Genomic DNA, 19,591 nt, shown 5'->3' on the forward strand with positions numbered 1-19,591 from the left:
GGGCTCTCACTCAATCGCCTTTTTGAATTTTGAGGTTCGGCGTGTGGTCTCCGGCCATTTTAATTTCCACCTTGACCAAAAACCTTAATTCCCACCTCTTATTTATTTATTTTTTTCTTATTTAAATTCATCGTTGAATAGAAGAAAAAAGGAGAAGGAAGAATGGAGAATCATAATTGTTGGCTCTCGCCTTTCTTTTCTTCTTTTTCTTTTCCTCTTTTTGTTTTTCGATGTTGTTTCGTCCTGACATTAGGCGAATTCGATGAGTTTGGAAGAAACGCGCAGAAGCCGCTCGTGATGAAGCACATGCGGCCTATTAATCCTGATCCTATTGCTGCCACAAATGACTTCAATAAGGCCGTCCACAAGTAAACTTGTTATTGTCATGCAATCCGATTGTCCTATTGATGGTTGATGATTTTGTTATTATTAAGGAGGAAATATTATTACTGTAGAGTTTGGTGATTCAATTATTGACGAAAAATTATTACGAAAAAAAATGACAGTTTTATGATTAAATTTCTGCCCTTTAAAAGCTCACAAACATGAAATGCAGGGCTTTGGCATAAGAACGAAACAATTAGCAGCAGCCAGCAGCAGCAGCAGCAAGCAGCCAAGCAGCAACAGAAGGGGATTATCGGTCAATTAATAAGGGGAGAAAAAAGAATATGGCGGACCCTTGCCGCGCAACAAACCCAATCGACCCGCGCTGGCGTGTCGCTCCTGATTGGGCTCACCACCGGATAACGTTCTCGCCACCTGACGCCAAAGTGCTTCGGCCGCCGCGCTGGAGGTTGGCCGCAACTGGCGCTTCTATACGTCGTCACCGACCCCTCCGACCACGACCTCGTCATCCCCGCCCGGCACTCTCCGGCACGCCGTCATCCAAACCCAACCCTCTCTGGATTGTCTTCAGCCCGCGACGCATGATTCATCTTCCGCCTCAGCGAAGAAACCTAATCGGTCAACGCTACAAAACCATAAGACGGTCGCGTCGGCGCCTAGGATCCACATCGCTTACGGCGCCCAAATCCACCATCAAATTCGTTTCACCACATCATCCGTCCACAACTCCCACATCCAACGACATCAAACCCGGCAACGGGCGGCTATGATTCGCGATTCCGTCAACCATTACGGCATTCCGCACCCGAGCGACGGCGATGCGATTTCGATCTACCGTTCTTCGAACATCGTGGATCGATCACATTTCAATGTCCAACTGCGCGCGATGGCTGATCGACGCAATCATGGGTCGACGGCGATCACTGTGTTTTCCAACTGCCACATTGGGACAACCCACGACGGATGGTTTCTCGTTCGGTTGCTGAGGCGATTTCGTATTCGGCAGGATTCTCTGATGCCAAGATAACTGTAGCTTTTAACCATCTCGCGCGGGACGGGTCTGTGCATGAGAATGCACGAGGTGTCGGTGGTGGGGTTTGTTCATTGGTGAATAATGATTACTACGCACTGGTTGATGTATGCGGTTGGGAGTAGTTCATCCGTCGGATTAGTGAGTCAAGGAAATAGGTGATATTCGCGCACCAAATCGGGCGGCGAAGGAGGTGACGCATAGGGATTATGTTGGGGGAATGGAATGGAGGAATTTGGCATTGGAGATCAGAAGGGGATCTGATGTTAAATGGGGCGTTTTTTGTTCAGTCGGGGAAAGAAGGATTCATAAGAAATATACGAAGCAGGACATGATAAAAGCCCAAGCCTGGCACTTTTGTGAAGAGATTGACGAGGTTTGCAGGAACTTTGCGTTTGGTTAGAGTTGGAAGGCAGTGTTTGAGCTGCTGATTGCTTTCACTCCTTTGGTGTTGGGAGGTTATATGGAATTTATTTCATGTTCTTTATTTTTTCTTTCATAAAAGTGCTTCTTTTATGGATATATCATTATGTGATTCTCATATTGTGTGACTATGTGTTTTTTTTTTTTTTTAAATTATATTGAGTTACTTTCTTAAAGTGGTAGTAATGGAATGGAGAAGCACTGTATCATTGAATATTATATATAGGTACATTGAATGAATGTTTGAAATTCTTTGATGATTGAGAATAAGGGCATTTGAATAGATGGCTGAAGTTGTTCAACAATTATTGAGAATTGCTGTCATAACAAATTTTAGAGGACTTTTCTGGTATTATTAGTGTTATGATTTTTCGAAAGAGACTAATGCGGTTAGGGAGTCATAATATGATGAAATAGGGGAGTAACTGAGTTCAAGCCGGCTCGAGCTCGACTTGTTAGCGGGCTGATGAGTCGAGCTTATCGAGGCTCGCGAGTCTAGCTCGAACACAATTTCGAGCTGACAGCTTACAAGCCCGAGTTCTTTGGCGGGAAAATGGAATGATGCAGGCGGGAAGACGGACCACTGGGAAATGAAAACATGGAAATGAAAGCCACGGCTCGTTCAGATATCGGAGCAAGAGGAAGATGTGCTAGCGAGCATCCGTTTGCTTCCCAGCCTTCAATATTGGATAGCTCTCATTGCTCCTCCACCGGCACAAGCTCTCGCAAGCGACGTTACTCCCAGGAGGCGGTTCATCGGTATCTCCGATTGCCGACGTTAATGAGGCTGAGACGTCAAAGCCACTACCCGAGCGACGTCGAAGCATGTTGCTCGGTTCACCACATCGTCGGCGCCGACGTCAAAGTCACCACCGGCAACATCACAGGTGAGCTAATCTTTCTCCTTGAATATCTTAGAGCATCCGCTTCTCTCCCTCCTAAAACAATCGACTTTGCGGACATGCATAACCGGTGGAAGACGTAGAGGACGCAGGCGCTGATGCCAGAAGAACGACGCAGGCTCTTTAACATGCTTAAAGTGCGGCTCGACGAGCTCAATTTCTTCTGCCGAGCGAAGCTCGATTTCGGTATTGATAGTTGAGCTCGACTCGAACACACCTTGACTCAAACTCGACTCGACTCGTTTGCACGCCTAGACAGAAAGAATCGTAGGCCTTTATGCTCCAACATAAAAATCAATAGAACAACAAAATGATCACACATTGCATTTGCTTTTGACTACTTTATTAAAAAGAGTTTCTTTTTATGGCTCCGTGAGCAAAATATGCAAACGAGGTATAAATTGTAGAACCATTAGACTGGGTTGAGAATTACAATACAAGCTCTTCATATATGTAGCACATAAACGCTCCTGCCGAAACATCTTAATATAATTTATGCTGAATGTTTTGACATGATTTTTTCTCCACTGAGAGTCCTCTTTGATATGGAAGTAGAGATCGTCTTCCATCATATTGATAGGTGTACGGTTGAAATTATTATTATTTTCAATCAAATAACCTATTCATTTATGAAATAGTGTGTATGATATTTAGAATTGGAATAATTAGCTTATAAATATATTTGATTCACATAATTACTTGAATGACGATAAATATAATGCATATCTTACCGCCTTATTGCTTAACAATATTATTTCAGAAAATGCTCTCTTCATTATAGAAGTAGCAATCGAAAATATAATGTAAAGATAGTAAAGTCAATAACTTAAAAGATACGCATTATGTTTTTCTTTTTTCCTCAATAATTATTTTTGCAATACTAACAATGCTTTCAAAGCTGAGAATTTATCATTGGTGTCATATTCATATATAATGAATAGTTAAAAATGCTCTCTCTCTCTCTCTCTCTCTCTTTTTCAAGAAACTATAGGTTTGTTTGTGGAGACTTAACGAAATTCTCTAATTTTTTTGCCATATGTAAAAATATTTTTCAATAATGTAGTCATATTTTACAAAATTATGGCAAAATTTTTTATTATATAGTACCAATCACATTTCTTAAAAAATAATAATGATATTTTAAAATTTGACATTATATTATTTAAGTTGTATTCTAAAAAAAAAAACTAAATTAAATTAATTTGTAGTCACATTAAAAAAATATATAATTAAGGTCCAAAGTTGTTGCATGAGTCCAAGCTAAAAAAACATAAAGGAAGACACGGCAGGAGACACAAGTGGACATAACAAGACGCATCCCCTGCTGTCAACCAGGCGCGAATGCAGAATCTCCAGTTGTGAATCCGAGTGGCCCCAGTGCTTCACCGAATGTCAAGAATCAGACAAAATTAAGGATGCCAGTAAAGAAAATACATACGTTAAACCCTCTAAAATTAAATGTTTTTGTTTTTTTTAGCAAGGACACAAGTCGAACGAGTGTCCCAAAGACAGCAAGTGCAGTTGGCGGAAGCCGAAGAGGGAAGCGGTCCAGAGCAGTTGAATCAACTGATGATGAGGAAAGCTGAAGACGTTTATGCTGATGAAGAACCTGTAATGCGGTGTTAGAAAGGCTACTGTTGGCTCCAAGACAAAATCTAAACTCACAGCGACACGCCCTGTTTCGGACACGTTGCACAATCAATGGAAGGTGATGCGACCTTCTAGTAGATAATGGATGTACGGAAAAACGTGAATTTCACGATCAGTGGTTCAAAACTTACAATGAAGACCTTTAAGAATCCTAATCCCTATAAAATCAGCTGGGGTAAAGCGTGGAATAGAGATTTTTAGTGTCCAGATTCGTGCCGTGTCACTTTCTCTATAGGAAGCATACATTGTGTGAAGTGGTCTGTGATGTTGTCGAGATGATGTATGTCACTTGATACTGGGAAAGACCGTGGCAATTCGAATGCCGGAGCTATGTACGACGGTCGTGCCAACTTTATTCACTGGATGGAAAGGGCAAGATTAAGGTTACTACCTAGTTCGGCGGAAAAGAATTCTACTAGATTGATACCCAAGGGAGCTGCAATGGCATGTGGTCAGTGGAGCCAAGCTTCTACAATTGTTGGCGTCAGGAAGAACCAATGTTCGCATTGGTTATGGCTGAACTCAATGGTATCGCAAGCCAAAGTAGTATGCAGGAAGATATAGTGAAGTTATTGAGTCAGTACAAAGCCATCTCCCCAGGATGAATTACCGGCTAAGCTTCCACCACTCAGAAATATACAACATCAAATTGACTTGGTGCCGGGTGCTAGTCTGCCAAGTTTATCACACTACCGCCTTAATCCGAAGGAACAAGAGGTACTCCAGGAAATCGTGGACCAGCTCCTTGACAAACAATTAATCTAGCCGAGTGTCAGTCCTTGTGCAGTCCCGGCATTATTAGTCCCAAAGAAAGATGGAAACTGGCGTATGTGCGTAGACAGTAGAGCTATTAACAAGATAACCATTAAGTACCGTTTTCCGGTACCACGCATTGAAGAGCTAATAGATCAACTGACCGGATCCTCAATTTTCTCTAAGTTGGATCTAGAAGTGGATATCACCAGATCAGGATCTGTCCCGGAGACGAGTGGAAGACGGCTTTAAAACACCTCATGGTCTCTATGAATGGAAGTCATGCCCTTTGGGCTTTGTAATCTCCATCCACATTCATGCGCATGATGAATGAAGTGCTCAAATCTTTCTTGGGAAAATTTGTATCGTCTACTTCGACGACATATTGGTATTCAGTGTATCATGGAAGCTTCATTTACAACATTTGAAACACTCCAGACACAGCAACTATTGATCAATCGTTCCAAGTGTGATCTGGGAGTGCCACGGGTTAGTTTTCTCGGTTTTGTCATTTCAGCAGAGGGAGTATCTATGAATCCCATGAAGGTTGAAGCAATTAACTGGCCCGCACCCCAGTCGTTCTTCGAAGTTCGCAGTTTTCATGGGTTGGCTAACTTTTACCGCAAATTCATAAAAAACTTCAGTGTGATTATGGCTCCAATCACAGAAGGATTGAAGGCTAAGGTGTTCGGCTGGTCTGCCGCTCAGCAACAAAGCTTTGAAGCTATCAAAGAGGCCATATGTTCAGCACCAGTTCCAGCGCTTCCTAACTTTGATAAGTTGTTTGAAGTTAGTACCGATGCCTCGGCCATCGGCATCGGGGCTGTGCTCACTCAAGGAACTAGACCGGTTGCTTTCTTTAGTGAAAAATTATGCGCATCACGACAGAAGTGGGCCGCCTATGAACAAGAGCTCTACTCCATTGTTCGGGCATTGAAACAGTGGGAACAATACTTGTTACACCAAGAGTTCATTCTATGTAGTGATAATAAAGCGCTACAGTTCATAAATAGCCAGAAAAACATCAATAGAATGCACTCTAGATGGATAATGTTCCTCCAAAGATTTGTGTTCACGATTAAACACAAACCTGGTAATGAGAATCGGGTGGCTGATGCACTAAGCCGAAAGCGAAATCTCCTGACTACCTTGCAAACTGAGATCACGGGATTAGTATGTTTAAAAGACTTATATGAAGGGGATCCTGATTTCGGCGCTATCTGGAAACAATGTAAGACACAGGCCACAGTTGATGATTTTGCCATCAGACATGGGTACTTGTTTAAACAGAATGTTCTGTGCGTTCCAGTCTCCTCGTGGCGGCAACAATTGATTCGAGAAACTCACGGAGGCGCGTTGGCAGCTCATGTTGGCCGAGAAAACACTCTCCGTCAACTCCAGGTCCGGTTCTATTGGCCAAGACTCCGGCGAGATGTGTACCGAATAGTAGACAGCTGCCCTGTATGTCAAATGTATAAAGGGGGATCTCAGAATACCGGACTGTACCTGCCTCTTCCAGTACATGAATCAATTTGGGAAGACCTTAGTCTCGACTTTGTACTCGGATTGCCACATACTAAGCGGGGCAATGATTCCATCATGGTGGTTGTCAATAGATTTTCCAAGATGGCGCATTTCATTTCATGCAAGAAAACAGCTAATGCTGTGCTGTGATGGTCGCTCACCATTTCTTTGATGAAATTGTCCGCTTACATGGAGTTCCCCGGAGTCTCACCTCCGATCGAGACGTTAAGTTCATAAGTCACTTCTGGCGAGAATTATGGAAGCGGTTGGGCACCGACATCCGTTTGAGCTCCGCTTATCATCCTCAAACGGATGGTCAGACCGAAGTCGTCAACAGAACGCTGGGAAGTTTACTTCGGTGTTTAGTCCAGGAGCATCCACGCCAATGGGAAGTGGTCCTCAGCTGGGCCGAATTCGCATACAATGCTATGACCAATAGGTCCACAGGTAAATCGCCTTTTAGCATTGTTTAACAAATATTATTGCAGAAAATGCTATCTTCATTATAGAAACAGCAACCAATAAATATATTACAGAGATAGTAAGCCAATAACTTAAAAGATACAAATTACTTCAATAATTTATTTTGCAATACTAACAATGCTTTCCAAAGCTGAGAATTTATCATTGGTGTCATATCCATCATATAAGTGAATAGTTAAAATGCTCTCTCTCTCTCTCTCTCTTTTCAAGAAACTATAGGTTTGTTTGTGGAAGCTTAACGAAAATTCTCTAATTTTTTTGCCATATGTAAAATATTTTTCAATAATGTAGTCATATTTTTACAAAATTATGGCAAAATTTTTTTATTATATTAGTACCAATCACATTTCTTTAAAAAAATTAATAATGATATTTTAAAATTTGACATTATATTATTTTAAGTTGTAATTCTAAAAAAAAAATTAAATTAAATTAATTTGTAGTCACATTAAAAAAATATATAATTAAGGTCCAAAGTTGTTGCATGAGTCCAAGCTAAAAAACCAAAAACAAACATAAAGGAGGTATTGCTAAGGATTTCATAAAAGATGCCAGTATACTAAGGGCTGAGATGGTTCAGTTAGTGATCAACGGCTGGAGTTGCTGCTGCAGGGAATATGCCGCTGAGATGCAGCCGTACAGGGAAGTGGCGACCGAGCTGTGCAGAGGTGAGCGGCTTGCGTACGCTCACCACATTGAGACATTTGCGTACCATTAAGTGTTATGATATATCACAAACTCTTGGGCGGTCTCCAATTGAAAAATCCAATTTTTATTTTAAAATGCATTAATATTCTAAAATATAGTAATTCGTCTTCAACTGAACTCTATTTTTTAACGTCAAAAAAAGAATATTCCGTATATATTATTTATCATATTTTTTTCTAATCAGTATTGACGTCGCACTGTTCACCGTCACGCGAATAATGTTTTATTTGGCGATCGAATGGAGTAAACCAGTGACACCAAACGAGTGTTAGGTGTTCGTCTTGAGAATATGGAGGATGTAGCCGGGCTGACCTTTTGTTTAAAATATGGAGCTTTCTTATTGCTTTATAAAGTAAAATTTTGGTACTTTTATTGGCTTATTTGCTACTAGCTAAGCCTTCGTTTGGGACGGTTTTCTTACTGCTTTATAAAGCAGTTTTAAAGTATAAAAATTAAAATTTGGACCGTTTATTGGGCATTTGAATGTCTTAATGATATTAGAATTCGACGATCTTTGGCTTGTTGGATTCGTCTCGTCGAGCCGCTCGATTCGATTATAACCATGTCACGTTTGGGAACCGTTTGATTATCCAAATTATGGTTTGAACCTTCCAAATGTGCTTCGGGTATTTGATTTGGACTCATTTGGGCTCGGATTAGGTTGAATTTGGTGTTGTTGGGTTTTTCTTTCTGAGACGTTCAGTTCGACAGTAAGTTTACTAAAATCAGAGTTGAAAAGATCCTGAATTTAAATTTTGAAATTTCCAACTTAATTTTGCTTCGAGATTTAAGCCTGGTCAAGATAAATTTTTTTACTGGTATATCAAATCTACAAGAAAATGATGATTGAAACTAATCTTGATAAGCAAAAAAAACTTTATGCAATTGAGAGTAGGCCAAATTTATTAAGATGACTTAATTATAATATGGTGAAACACTAATTAAATATTTCTATAATACAAAAATTAGACTAAGAAGTATATAATAATAATAATAATAATAATAATAATAATAATAATATTCTTGCAAGGCTGTCATTGGCAACCTGAGAACCTTAAAAGAACATTTCTTTGAGTGAATTGAGTTCTTTAACAACAATAGCCATCCCCAATCTCTGAGTTGGTGATTCACTCGAGCAAGTGAGTCCAATCTGGAATAATGAAACCAAGCACTCTTTCATACGAGCTCCAATGCTCCTGTTATTAGTTTCATCTTCTACTTCTCGCATGATCTGCGGATCTAAAATGGTACTAATCATTTCTGGAAATGCATTCTCCACATATTTGTGTAGGTTCAAACCTTGTACAAATGAATCATCAGTAGGTCTTTTGCCTGTCAGAATCTCCAGTAGAAGAACACCATAGCTGTACACATCTCCTAGCCTGGAGATTTGGTTTCCCATTCCATATTCTGCAAATGTTGAGAGAGTCTTACAACAGTTCATTTTATTAATTCTAAGTATTCTACAAAGCTTTAAGAGAATGTGATATTTTACCTGGTGCAACATATCCAATGGATCCTTGAAGCCTCATCAAGCTTGTTGAGTTAAATGATGAATCTGTAGAGAAGCCTGAAGAAATGATCCTCGCCAAGCCAAAGTCACTGACAATGGCTGTCATGTCACTGTTCAGAAGAATGTTGCTTGGCTTTAGGTCGCAATGAACAATGGGAGGAACACAATTATCATGAAGATACTCCAGTGCTGAGGCCACATCTATGACTATGTTCAATCTCTGATGTAAACTCAACCTTCTAGACTTAAGAAACTGGTCTTCTGTTTTTGGGTGTAGCCAATCCTCTAAGCTCCCATTAGGCATGTATGCAAAGACAAGAGCCTTGAATTCATTACCATTGGAATCTAGACTTAAACATAAAGTCTCAATCTTTAGAAGATTTCTATGACGAACATTTCTCAAGACTTGGCATTCAGTGATGAAGCTCCTCAAGGCTCCTCTTTGGTGGAGGTTAAATACCTTAATAGCAACATCATTTTCTCCATGACGCATCTTTAGTTTGTACACATAACCAAAACTTCCACTTCCAATCAAGTTTTCATTAGAAAATCCATTGGTTGCATTGAAGATTTCATCATATGTAATTGAAGAATCAAGCGATTTTGATATGGGTAATGTAATGGTCATCTTCTTTAATCTGCATATAATGCAAAATGCACACAGAGATATGATCACAATAACTGCAATTGGAATTGGGAGTATCATTTTAAGTTTTTTAAAACTTTTTCCTCCTGAGCATGATTGCAGATGTAAGATTGGATTACCACCACAAAGCCTCGGATTGCCAGCTACAGATATGACAGTTGCATTGGTGAAAATACCATCCTCTGGGACTTCGCCCTCAAAACTATTGAATGATAAGTTTAGATAATGCAAGTAACTGAACTTTTCCAAGAATTCTGGAACTTGCCCAGATAAATTGTTGTGAGAAAGATCAAGCTCTATCAAGGCATTTAGAAGTTTGAATGTTTTGGGAATAATACCTTGGAAGAAGTTCATCTCCATTTTTAAGTATTGCAACATTGAACAATCACCAAGAGTTGCTGGGATTTCTCCCGACAACTGGTTATATGATACATTCAAGGCCACAAGATTATGCAAGCTGCTAACTTGGAATGGCAAAGGTCCACTCAAAGAATTGTGTGAGAGATCTAAAAACCTTGTGAGAGAGGATAGGCTGATAACTTCTATAGGAATGCTTCCATTTAATGCATTATTGGAAAGGTTTAGCTCTTGTAGGTATTTCCAATTCGATCCTAAAGTTGATGGTATGCTACCACTCAGTTGATTGTCTTGCATGTACAAGTCATTTAGCTGAGTTAACTTGCCAATAGATAATGGAATTTGTCCTGTTAGCTTGTTTCCAGATAAATCAAGCAAGTTCAATTTCAAAAGATTACCAATGGTGGATGGAATGCTTCCCGCAAATAAGTTTTCATTCATGAAAAGAACAATTAGACCAACAAGATTACCTATCTCAGCGGGAATCATACCAGATATTTGGTTAGCTCCTAAATATAGAGATTCAAGTTTCATGGATAAGTTACCAATCGACACCGGTAATTCACCTTGCAACTTATTTTTTTGAAGAATTAGTGCGTTCAAAAGAGTGCAATTTGTGAAAGATGAGATGATACTCATGTCTTTTGATTGTAATTGATTCCATCCAACATCTAGTTGAGTCATATTTGTAAGGCCTCCCAGACAGGAAGGTATCATCCCACTAAAAAAATTACCAGCTAGATCAAGAATTTGAAGTCTAGAAGCATTACATAATGAATGAGGAATGGATCCATTAAAATTGTTTTCTTGCAAGTCTAAAATTTGAAGCATTGGGAGTCCTAAGCCCATGGTCGGCAAAAGCATTCCAGAGAGATTATTTTCTGCCATGGCAATGTAAGTGATGGATGACAGGTTATAGAAAGAAGAAGGAAACTTACCAGACAATTTGTTTGTAGGTATGTATAGCTCCATTAATCCAGATAAACTGCCTAAGCTTTCTGGAATGCTTCCTTCCAACTTATTCTGAGCAAGATAGAGGTAACTAAGGGAGGATAGATTTCCCAATGAGGGAGGTATATCTCCTGAGAGTTGGTTCTCTGATAGCTCAAGAAAACCAAGTATTGAGGAAGATTTCAGAAAAGGTGGGATTTTTCCAGTCAAGCCATTTTTTCTAAGGCTCAAATAGAAAAGTGTTGAGTTATTGAGTAATGAAGGGGGGATATTTTGTGACAGATTATTGGAAGACAGATCAATAGTTTTGATATTCTTTCCTGTGGCTAACATGGGAGGGATGCTTCCTTCAAGATTGTTGCTTGAAAGATCAAGATAGTAGAGACTCGAGAAAACACCTATTGAAGCTGGGATGCTTCCGCTGAGATGGTTATTGGAAAGATCAAGAAATAAAAGCGCTGAATTGTTCATAAGAAACTCCGGAATAGTTCCATACAAGTGATTTGCAGAAAGATTTACATAGGTTAGCGAAGTACTATTGCCGAGCAATGGAGATATCCCATCAGTAAGTTTGTTATCGCCAAGAATCAAGGTATTGAGCATTGGAAGGGAGCTGAAACCGTCAGGAATTTCTCCTTCAAAAGAATTCTTTGTCAGGTCAAGATTTTCTAGACGAGATAATCTCCCAAGCTCCTGTGGTATGCTTCCATGAAATTGATTATATGAAAGAATGAGATGACTCAGGAAGGTGATGTTGGAGATAGAGGGAGATAAAGGGCCTTCAAGTTGTAGTGCGTGGAGCTCTAAAGCTGTTACACGCCTTGGAGGTTTCAGTCCACAAGTGACTCCCTTCCACTCGCAGGGATCAAGAGAAGCATTGCTCCAGGAACTCAAGGCTCCAAGTGGATCAGAGATGGCAGATTTGAAAGCAAGCAGTGCAAGCTGGTCAGTTCTTGTGCTTCCTGAGGTTGAAACATTTGCAGTTTTTCCTGCGTGAAAGCAGATAAAAACAACTGTGATTCCCAAGGAAAAAATTGAATGCTGGAGAGAGGAAAAACCCATTTTGGATTGATCAGAATTTGTTGAACAACATTGTGCTTTCTGTGATCAATAATCGCTGATTAGGAGATATTTATTTACTTTCATATTTCATCTTGGAGGAGCGGAGTCAAAGTCTTCCATTATTTATATACACAATTCAATTTTGTATAATTGAGAAAATAAATTTGAATAGTCGATATTTATTTCCTTAGATTCCATGTTGGAGTAGCGTAGTCAAAGTCTTTCTTTATTGTGTATACAATTGGATTTGTGTAATTGAGAAGCCTATTTGAACAATCTTCAGCTTTATTATGATTTGAATTTTGAAACTCTTTACGACGAATATTTATTTGCTTTTACACTCTTTACGACGAACTTTTATTAGGTCCGGTGTAAAGACGTAGAGGAAAGTCCGGTCGGAGGCAAAATCCCGCCAAAAAACTCGGTATTTGCTCGGTATTGCTAGGTATTAGTTGATAATAACGAGGAATACCGCTCTGTGAAGACCAATAACGAGTTATACCGAGCAATATCGAGTTGTACCGAGTTTTTTTCTAGGAAAAACTCGGTACAACTTTTGTATAACTCGGTATAGCTCGGTATAACTCGGTATTGGGTCTTCACGTGATGGTATTTCTCGTTATTGTTTGGTATTGCTCGGTATTTGCTCAGTATTTCTCGTTTTTTGGCACGATTTGGCCTCCAACCGGCGTTCCTCTACATCCGGTAGGAGGACGTAATAATTGTTCACAACACGACGGAGTCGACTCAAAAGTTCTTTTTTGTTATTAAAGCTTGGTTTGATTTTTTTTACAGTTTTTTAAAATAATTTTTTATTATAAAAATTAAAATTAGTTAAAGTCGTTCATCAAATGGGCTATTTATGCTGACTCAAACTTATTGAGTCATGTGACAGTCGCCGAACTGATGGACGACTTATTTTAAAAAAAATGACTATTGTAAGTTGCTCCTTAAACGTACGACTTACTATAGTAAATTTTTAAAAAAATAATTTAAAAATAAAGTAAGTAGAAAACATATTTAATCGGTATTGCTCAAGATAGCTCGAAATAACTCGGTATTGGGTCTTCACATGATGTTATTCCTCATTATTATTCGATATTGCTCGGTGTTTACTCGGTACAACTCGGTATTTGGCGGGAATTTGCCTCCGACCGAACGTTCCTCTACGTCCGGTCGGAGGACGTAATAATTGTTCGTTCATTGGAGGGAAGGCATTGACTTGATATAACAGATATACATCATATAGAATGCATTACATGGTCGAAATTGGAAGAATCAGTATTGATATGTTTGTTTAGTCGACATGACCATAGTCAGCGGGCGACAGAGGTTGGAAAGATTATAGTCTGGTGACGGTGGTCGGAAGGACCATTGACGAGGGAGGTTGGAATGACTGTAGTTAGCGGGAGACAGGGGTCAGAAAGATCGTTGTCTAGTAATGGTGATCAGAAGGATAGTAGTAGGCGACGGAGGTTGGAAGGATAATAGTCAGTAGGAACTAAGGGTCAGAAAGATCATTGTCTGGCGATGGAGGTCGGAAAGATTGTAGTTGGTAACGGAGGTCGGAAGGACTGTTGTTGGTTCAGAAAGACCGTTATTTGGCGATGACGGTCGGAAGGACCGTAGTAGGCAATGAGGCCGGAAGGACCGTAGTTGGCAGGAGACAAGGGAGATCGTTTCTTGGCGATGGAGGTCAGAAGGGCCGTAGTTGGCAACATAGGTTAGAAAGACCGTACGTGGTAGGGGACAAGTGTCAGAAAGATCGTTTGCTAGCGATGGAGGTTGGAAGGGCTATAAAAGGCGACAGAGGATGGAAGGACCGTAGTTGGCAAGAGATAATGGTAAAAAAGATCGTTGTCTAGCGATGTAGGTCAGAAGGATTGTAATAGGCGACAGAGGTCGAAAGGACTATAGTCGGTAGGAGATAGGTTGTCTAGTGATGAAGGTCGAAAGGATCGTAGTAGGCGACATAGATCAGAAGGATCGTAATCGGTAAGAGATAGGGGTCAGAAAGATTATTATCTTGTGATGGAGGTCGGAAGGATCGTAGTAGGCGACAGAGGTCGAAAGGACCATAGTCGGCATGAGACATGGGTCAAAAAAGCTTATCTTGCGAAGTTGGTCGGAAGGACTGTAGTAGGAAATATAGGTCGGAAGGACAAAAGTTGGTAGTAGACAATGGTCAGAAAGACCATTATTTTGTGATGGAGGTCGGAAGGACTGTTATAGACGACGGAGGTCAGAAGGACCAAAGTCGATAGAAGATAGGGTCATAAAGATCGTAGTCGTAAGGCAGAGGTTTGGTTGAAGTCCAGGAATTATTCTGTGGTCTGGTGGAACTCCAACTTCTATCGGTGGTCTGACAAAAGTTTGAGCATCAGTCGGTGGTCCGACGGTGATTTGGTGGTGGTCTGGCGGTGATTTGGTGGAACTCCGGCGTCGGGCGATGGTATAGTGGTGGTCTGGGGTTAGGCGGTGGTCCTAATGGAAGTCTGGTGTCAGGCGGTGATCCGACGGAAGTCCGACGTTAGGCAGTGGTCCGATGGAACTCTTGCATCAAGTGATGGTATGACGGAACTCTAGCATCACGTGGTGATCCAACAGAACTCCGACGTCAGGTGGTGGTCTGACATAACTCCAACATCCGGTGGTGGTCCTGAGGAATTATGGGTGGAAGTCTAGCGGCGGTTGATGGCCGTGTGGAAGTCTGACAACGGCCAGCGTCCGGACAGTAGTCTGATGGAAATCGGACTGAAGTCCACCGGTGGTTGGTGACCAGGTGGTGGTACGACGTTGATTGGGCTGAAGTCCGTCGGCGGCCAGGCGGTGGTTTAATCACGGTCAGACTGAAGTCTGGCAGCGGTCGGCAGCTGGACGGTGGTTTGACGGCTGTCGGGTTGAAGTTCGACGGAGGTCAACAGCCGGGTGGTGGACTGACGGCTGTTGGGCTGAAGTCTGGCAGCGGTTGGCAGCCGGGTAGGTATATACACCGATCAACAGTCTTTTCGTTAAATCCAAAGGACATGATAGTATTATTAAACTTAAGATACAATTGTATTGAAGCTTGTTTAAGTCCGTAAATTAATTTATTTAATTTGCATACCATGTGCTTCTTTCCCTTAATTAATAACCTCAGGTTGTTCCATATACACCTCATCATCTAAATTCCAATTTAGAAAAGTAGTTTTTATATTCATTTGGTGTAATTCCAAATTAAAATGAGCCACCAAAGCCACTATGATCCTAAGAGAGTCATTTTTTTTATACTGGAAAGAATGTCTCTTTGTAATCAATAACTTCTTTTTGAGTGAAACCTTTTGCAACAAGCCTAGCTTTATGTTGTTCAATATAACCATTGCAATCTCCTTTGGGCTTAAAGATCCATTTACACCTGACTATCTTAAAACCTTCATGTAAATCAATGACATCCCAAACTTTATTTTGTTCCATTAATTTCAACTCATCATTTATAGCATTGACCCATTTTTTAGAATTACTACTTTCAATGGCTTGTGAAAAATGAAATTGGATCTTTACTTGTTCCTAAATCATAATCAGATTCTTGTAAATATACCAAATAATCATATGAAATAGTTGATCTCTTTTCTCTTTTAGATCTTCTTAATGCCATTTCTTGTGATTGTTATATAACTGGTTTATTGGTGACATTCTCATTATAGAGTGACTAATCACTAGATTATTGTTCAATATTATTATACTTTTTGACAACTGGAGAAACAACAATTTCATTTGATATTATGGGTTTTTAGACAGGCACCTGAACTTCTTCGATGATCATATCTCATAATATATATCACTCCCACAAACTTCACTATTCTCAAGAAATATGACATTTTACGTTTCAACAATTCTTCTATTATGATTAGGACAATAAAATATATACCATTTAGACTTCTATGGATAACTAATAAAGTATCCACTTACAATCTAATTTATTTTCATGTGGATTATAGATCCTAGCCTCTGCTGGACAACCCCAAATATGAAAATGTCTCAAACTCGATTTCCTTCCCATCCACAATTCAAAAGGAGTCTTTTGAACTACCTTATTAGGAGCTCGATTAAGCACATAAAAAACTATCTTAAGGGCTCCATCCACAATGAAATGGGTACTGAGGAGTTACTTAACATACTTCTAACCATTTTTATAAGAGTATTGTTGCATCTTTCAACTACATCATTCTATTGAGGTGTACTAGTCATTGTGTATTGTGCACAAACACCATGCTCTTCTATAAATTTAGCAAAATTTTCTGGATATTATTTTATTCCATCATACCTTCTGTAATACTCACCACCTCTATCAGATTGAATGATTTTTCACTTTTCTATCTAATTGTCGCTCAACTTCAACAATATATGCCTTTAAAACATTTATTGCTTGAGACTTTTCATGCAACAAATAAATATAACAATAATATGAAAAATCATCAATGAAAGTGATAAAGTATTTTTTGTCATCTAAATGACTATAAGACGAAAGGTCCACAAATATTAGTATGGGCAATCTCCGAAAGTTTTCCACTTATTGTAGCAACTTTCTTTGTATGTTTGGTTTGCTTACATTTAATTAAGTTTTTCATCAACTGATTTGTGGCGTTGTCATAGTGGGTTTGAGGACAAAACCTACTCAGGATACGTAACCCTAAAGTTCAAGATTGTACAACCTTTAAACCAGGTTGATGTAGTTGAATTAGAGATTTAAATTTGGTTAAATAATTAATAATCAATCAACATTAAAGTTTTACAATCCATTGAATCCGTTCATGGCGTTATCACAGTGAGCTCGAGGGTGAAACCTTCTTAGGACACGTAGCCCGGTAGCTCAAGGTAGTCCATTCTAAAAACTCTATCCTTGGAGTGCTTTTTATGTATTTAAGGGGTTGGTTGATTGATTTTGATAACCAAATACATGTTTTTAGAAGTTCTAATTAATTATTGAATTTTTGGAAATTTTGTAAATTATTTAATGCACTAAATTAAATGGTCAAATTTTAACTTTTTAAATTAAATTGAAATCTAGAGTTTTGATTTTTTTTTTAAAATAGTAGACCCTAAAATGTGTAATTAGACACTAAGTTTACTAGATTAAATTATGAATTTATGAAGTTTTAACTTAAATTTGAACTACTTTTGTAATTACCTTATCTTCTTGCCTTTTTTCTCCTCTCCCTTACATTTTCAATAACAATGTTCTTCATCTTTATGATCCTGTATCAAACCGCAAACTCATATTCCTCCCTGTTTACCCAAAGATGCTCCGTTATTATAGAAAGGAAAAACTAATTGCTCATGATGCATGTCACTTAGTACTCGAAAAGATAGTTGTCTCTTCGAGCATTGACAACCTGTATTGTTGAAATAAGAAATCGAATAAATTGTCCAGAAAGAAGATTTGTATTTTGCAGGCATGCATATGAAGGCTGTCAAAGGTGGAGCTTTTTGATGGAAGGAAGCCGAGGCATAAAAATAAAATACATTGATTGCGCAGGCGATGGCCGATTTTATGCCATTGGCAGTGGTTGGGAGTTGTACATGCTCGATGAAAGGGCAAATTATTACATCCGGTGTTCGGATTCGTCTGGACATCAATCCAGACACGCCACGTCACCAAAATGCATCGGGACCCAGTGTATTTGGATGACGTGGCGTGTCTGGATTGGGTGTCCGGACGTCCAGTGACCGGACGTAATAATTCGCCCGATGAAAGGCCTCAATTGATCAGATTAAAGAGAATCAAATTATGGTTGCCAAAGCATATTTTAGCTGAATATGATTAAGCAATGTGGTGTAATACAACAACCGAGAGTGGAGATAAATATAATATAAAATTTGATTAATTAATCATATATTATATTAATCTCAAAATAAATTTAATCAAAATATCTTGCTTTATTTTCAATTTATCATTTTTAAATTTTAATGTTTGATTATTGTTTTATTTTTCTTATCTATCTTTAAATATAATTTTTATAAAATTTATCTTCAAGTTTTGAATATCAAAATGATAGAAAAATGTTCAATACCCAATGCATACATTTTTCTTTTTGGAACATTTAGTCCAATTAAGATAAGCTCATATACACATTACATACTCAAGTTCGAATACAATTTTTGTTCATTTTGCAAAGCTTTAGGTCATAAAAAATTGGAATGTCCTAAACTTTCGTCCAAAACCTCCCCGGTTATTTTCTCTACCCCCTGGACATTCCTCCTGTCCCTGTTTCTACTGAAGTTTCGATGACTGCTCCTGTTTGTGATAATTCTGCGAAATTATGTAATGTTGTATTTGAGCGAGATGCTTTAGATTGTGAAAATCTTATTAATAGTCAGTCTGCTGATGTGGAGGGTGTGGTCTTGCCTGATGTTGATTGTCGGGTTGGTTCTCCTGATGCGGATGTGGTTTCTGGTTTGGCTGTGGGGGGTGTTTCTCCTATTGCTGCTGTTTCAAATTGTGCTGGTGTGGATCATAATAATGCTAATGTTTCTCTCCCTTCTTCTGTCGTTGCTGCGCGCGAAGGAGTTGTTAATTGTACTGTGAATGTTAGGGGTGTTGGTGAAAGGCTGGAGAAGGATTTTGATGTTATTTCTATCTTATCTCCTAATGCTGTGCCGTTTTTTCCTCCTAAATTACCGTCTGATTGTGTTGAGGTATTACCGAAAAGTTCTGTGGGTGAGCTTGTACCTGGGGTTTTTTCCTCCGGTTCAAAGTACGGATGTGCCTCAAAATTGCACTACGGTTTCTAATAATTTCATTGAGGTTCCTGTTAATTTGGTTGATACACGATTTGTGGGCAATTCCTTAGGCGACAGTTCTGCACTGGATATTAGAAATCATTTGAATTGGTTGGATTCATCTGAGGGTGATCCTGAATCCGAATTCTCTGATGGAGCTGATTTGGCATTGCCGGATTTCTGTGGTGGTTCTGACCCGGGATGTGATTTCACTCTTGTTAATGTTAGACCCACTTCTTATGTTGGAACTCGGGGTAGATCTCGTGGTAGAGGCAGGGGATACTGATTTCTGCAATCCTATGTCTTGGTTTTATTTATTGCTTTTTTGTGTGGTTTTGCTGTTATGTCGAAGATTGGGCAATGATGGGTTGGGGCTCGCATCATTGTATTTCGCTGGTGGCAACCATTGCTGTGGAATTTTTGGGTTGGTTCGGGTCGGCTGTTTTTCTCCACCTTTTGGACGGTCCTGGTGGGGTGTGGTGGTG

General features: G+C 39.4%; 1 protein-coding gene and 1 pseudogene across 1 annotated transcript; one reads left to right on the forward strand and one right to left on the reverse strand.

Moving 5' to 3' along the window:
• Positions 1-1,111: 1,111 nt before the first annotated feature.
• Positions 1,112-1,710, forward strand: LOC114579920 (annotated as a pseudogene).
• A 7,158-nt stretch (positions 1,711-8,868) lies between these two features.
• LOC110114813 (putative receptor-like protein kinase At3g47110) lies at positions 8,869-12,490 on the reverse strand. Its single transcript, XM_020847825.2, has 2 exons — positions 9,314-12,490; positions 8,869-9,228 (listed from the first exon to the last, which is right to left on the reverse strand). The coding sequence occupies exons 1-2, from the start codon at positions 12,345-12,347 to the stop codon at positions 8,873-8,875; spliced, it is 3,390 nt and encodes a 1,129-aa protein (XP_020703484.1). The 5' UTR covers positions 12,348-12,490; the 3' UTR covers positions 8,869-8,872.
• Positions 12,491-19,591: the final 7,101 nt, after the last annotated feature.

Source organism: Dendrobium catenatum, unplaced genomic scaffold, assembly GCF_001605985.2.
Source record: "Dendrobium catenatum unplaced genomic scaffold, ASM160598v2 fragScaff_scaffold_716, whole genome shotgun sequence".
NCBI classification, from domain to species: Eukaryota; Viridiplantae; Streptophyta; class Magnoliopsida; order Asparagales; family Orchidaceae; genus Dendrobium; species Dendrobium catenatum.